The sequence below is a fragment of the Branchiostoma belcheri genome, unplaced genomic scaffold, assembly GCF_001625305.1.
Source record: "Branchiostoma belcheri isolate BF01 breed outbred unplaced genomic scaffold, Haploidv18h27 scaffold52, whole genome shotgun sequence".
Lineage (NCBI taxonomy): Eukaryota > Metazoa > Chordata > Leptocardii > Amphioxiformes > Branchiostomatidae > Branchiostoma > Branchiostoma belcheri.
Genome location: NW_017804154.1, coordinates 1231294 through 1235380, shown reverse-complemented (window position 1 = coordinate 1235380; position 4087 = coordinate 1231294). Strand labels below are relative to the sequence as shown.

At 39.7% G+C, this 4087-nt stretch overlaps 1 protein-coding gene across 1 annotated transcript in view; it reads right to left on the bottom strand.

Moving 5' to 3' along the window:
- LOC109480664 (cytosolic carboxypeptidase 1-like) overlaps positions 1-4087 on the bottom strand; it is a 35115-nt gene that overhangs the window by 20882 nt on the left and 10146 nt on the right. Inside the window, exon 5 of the mRNA XM_019782893.1 lies at positions 2425-2560. Coding sequence (XP_019638452.1) covers positions 2425-2560 — 136 coding nt within the window. The remainder of the gene's footprint in view (positions 1-2424; positions 2561-4087) is intronic.

Here is a 4087-nt window from a genome sequence, read left to right as displayed (position 1 = left end):
GAAGACCAGAACACATCATTTTCCATTTGCCAGTGGCTTTTTTCATTTCCCTTCAATCTGTAGACAATTACTAAGCCAAGCCTTCACATGCCCAGTCAACTGTTATGGCTGGGTATAGGGGTGTCGACCTTCATAGTTGAGAAACAAGTGGGAGAATTAGTTCCAGACTGCAGCAGTGACAACAGACACGATAAAAAGCTTCTCTCCCTGCAAATGAAGTGGGGTCAATTTGTGGACCAGTCTCCCTCCCTTGGAAAGATCAAGTTCTTAGCTTTATTGATAGCTGATGTGGCCAAAGAGCGCGGGGAGAGACTAGGACTGCAGCTGGGTGTTTCAGGAACATCTCTGCACAGTGCCAACTGGCAGCATCTCAAAAGTGTCTCCATTACCAGAGATGTCTGTGCCTCATCTCTTAAGTTCTTACCTCACACTAGGAGGCTCATACATGTAATCCTCACAGAGATGCTTGATCCTGACATCTCTATTAGTTGAGACATGCATTATCTTTAGAGATCTAAGTATATATCTTTAGTATTTGCCTAGTCCGTTAGGCTGGGTACTATTCTTCCTAGGATAGCTTTCATCACACTCTAAGTCTGTTCTAACTTCTGACCAATAAAATCTAGGACCAGGTTGTTGGTATTCTTCATGTTTGTGTCAAGGGGAAGAATTGTATGAAGGACCACCAAACAGTGAGCAGGTGGTCCTTAAAGTTATATATAGACTTGGTCACTTGTACAGGTTTGACTGTAGTTAGTAATTTTTTTTTTCTTAAATACACTTATTTGTTAATGGCAACAGCTTCCTTTCGTCCTCCTGCAAGCAAATCTAATAAATCACAACTGTTCCAACTGCATCCATTTTGCATCCAATTACTCTGAGGCTTGTCTCCCCACCAGGCAGTAGTCCCTTCTTCAAACAAATCAGGTCCTACAAATTGTCCAATTACTGCCAGATAGAGCCAGGAGGGACCAAACACAGGAACCTCTCACAGAGACTGTCTAGGTTCCAAAAACATTTGCAATCAATTTCTACTTTTTCTCTTCATTTATCAACTCAGGGAAAAACAGAAGTATTGTTTCTGGTGTGTCTGTCTGTCTGTTTACATTGTGTATGTTACCAGCAATAACTTAAGTAGATAAGGAAGGATTGTAATGATATTTGGTAATGATAATTGCAAACACAAAGATCATGATCAATTTTGGGCCTCCTGATGGCTCTCCTTGGTACTGCAGCAGAACTTCCTGTCTTCATGTTTTATCCTGAACATGCTGTCAGTAGGCATTCATTTTCACGATGGACCCTTCCTTTATGATACCTAACACACAGCAAAGTCTGCATCTCAGGTATTGTAAATATTATCACACTAAAACTCTAGTAAGAGAAAAAGGAACTTCCTATTATTGCAGCCTGTCATGGCAATGGTAAGTCCTAAGGCCATACTGTTTAGTCTGAAGAACTGTGAAATCACTGGGAGTCACGCACCAAAGACACTTGTATTTCTAGGCTAATGGCAACGGCTGAGGGCAAAGAAAGCAAGACTGTGAGTTTGAAAAGTACATGACGTAATGTTAACTGTCAAGATGATAAGGCAAATTTCTGTACAAAATGAGTTTCTTGATCAGTATGATGGTACACTGACATTCTCTTGTTGAGAGTAATTTGATATCTGTGCTTTACAATTGTAGAAAGTCTTATTATCTAATAATTCATACATGTACATTTTCATATCAGCAACCATACTACTTAAGCCTTCTAATAGGTTTATGCTCTAGTCTTCTTTATATACCATATACCTCAATCTCAATTTGCAAGAGAGTTGGAATTTTAAAACTCGTCTCACTTTTTGTTAGCTTTAACCTTTAGCACACTGAAGTAGCAGATTGGCTATAGGTCTCTGTCTAATGGTTATGGGGTGAGGCAGCAGGGAGAAGGTTAAAACTGTATCCTGGGAAACCTTTAGTGTAGGTGTTGAGGAATGACTCCAAAACACACAATAACCAGGAAAACCCCAGACAGATCTCGTTTCCACTTTTCATCACCTGTGTGTAACTGCAACCTCTCCAGAGGGGTGTAAAACTAATGGGGTTTCAATAGCAAACTTGTTGACAAATGTACAAGGCAGACATACAAACGTGAAAGGAAGAGGGGGAAATAAACAAATCTGGAGTAAAGAAAGGAGTAAGTAAAAGAAAGCAAAAGGATTAGAACATACATAAAATTGTGATATTGCTGAACACTCAGGAAGAAGACAGTAGGATACTGCCAAAATTTATTTAGATGCAGTTGACACTGAAACTAGATATCCCAACATACCAACAGGTAAAGCATAGATGGAATGTTAACTCAAGTTGAAGGTGTGTTAGGTATGATGCACCTGTATGGCAGATAGTTCACACCTGTGAGACAGGTGTAACAACTTACCTTGTGTCTGGACGAAGTGGAGCACCTTGGAGGTCAGGTAGCGGACTTGCTCGACGTCGTAGGTTTTGGTCACGATTTGGCGCTCCAGGCTCTGGAGCACGGAGCTGAGCCGTGACCTGTGCGGGACAAAACAAGGCTACAGTTAGTCCCAGAACAAACAGTTTACTCTGTCCACGCAGACATGGGAAGTCACAAAGGGTTTTGGGTGGGAAAACTCAGTCAAAGACCCAAGTGCTTAAGCCTAGTTGGTATGGAACAACTGTCTGATGAATGAACTGATGATTCCATGGTGTAGGTTACACTTACCATGACCCTGAAAACTAACACCTGTACCTGTTTCAGAATAAAAGCATCCTTGTCAATCTTATAAGTCTTATCTTTACTTTGATTAGAACACTATATTTTCTAATAGTAATACCTGACAATACAAGTGTATTGTAAAGAGAAACAAATGCAACACTACATCCTTATAGCAAACTGAAGTACAAATGTAGCTGTTCGGCTACCATTTGGTCATAGGGTTAGGCAGCAGGGCTGAGGTTTACATCCTTATAAGGCTTGTCAACAGACAAAACAACCTTGTAACCTTAAAATTCTAAAAAGAGGGAGAAAACCTGTCTATTTCTAAGTCAACACCAAGTTTTCTTTAATAAAAGGTATCAAGTTCAGTACTATGTGCCTTGGGGTGAGGTAGGCCTGCATGTCAATTAACAGTGAGGCTGAAGTGTCAGAAGCTTGGATGTTAATTCCCAGGTTTCATTTCTGATGTGTAAACAGATACATGATCTACAGTAGAGTCTACTCCAGCCACAACTGTTCAACATTCCTGCCAGGAATGATACCAAACAAACTACAGCACGGCTGTGACTCCATTGGAAAGAGTCTCAATATCTTGGCAGGTATCTTGATTGGGTTGACTCTGAGCTATGTCTTGTGTCATCTGCACTGCTTTCATAAGACTTGTGCCTACAGTTCCGTTTGATTTGAATGTAAACACTGGCGTACTGTGTGGTGTATACCTGTCTCTCCTGTGTTCATCCACAGCCAGAAACATGCAATACAAACAGACAACACAGCTGATGTCTAGATTTGGTTGAAAGGTCTAGTCTTATAGCTAGGTCTGGTCCAGATGGATATTAATATTGCCATATTAAGTTAACAGTGAGATATGGTGAGATATAAAGGATCATAGTATAATATACTATGATCCTTTATATCTCACCATATCTCACTGTTAACTTAATATGGCAAATATTTTCCCCAATATTGTTCAGTGTCCTAGTTAAGAGAAGATTATCTGTTTCTGAGGAATGAAAACCTAAGGTCAACTAGAGAGATAAAACAATCCTTTAAACCTGTCAAACCTTTACCACATGTCATTCTCAACATCATGAGATCATGACATAAAACACAAGCAATATCAAAGGAAGCATCAAGTTTTGTTTTCCAATCTTGCGACTTGAAAATTAAATTAAACTGACATATACGTTCGAATTCATTAACTTTTACAGTCAACAACAAAAAATGTCCTATCCTGCTTTCCGGTTTCACAGTAAAAAAAATATCCCCAGTATGCCATAGCTTCTTAATCATATCACTAACCACTGTAACCAGACACAACTCATAAATCTTACAGTTACCCTATCAAAGGTTATCTCAGACA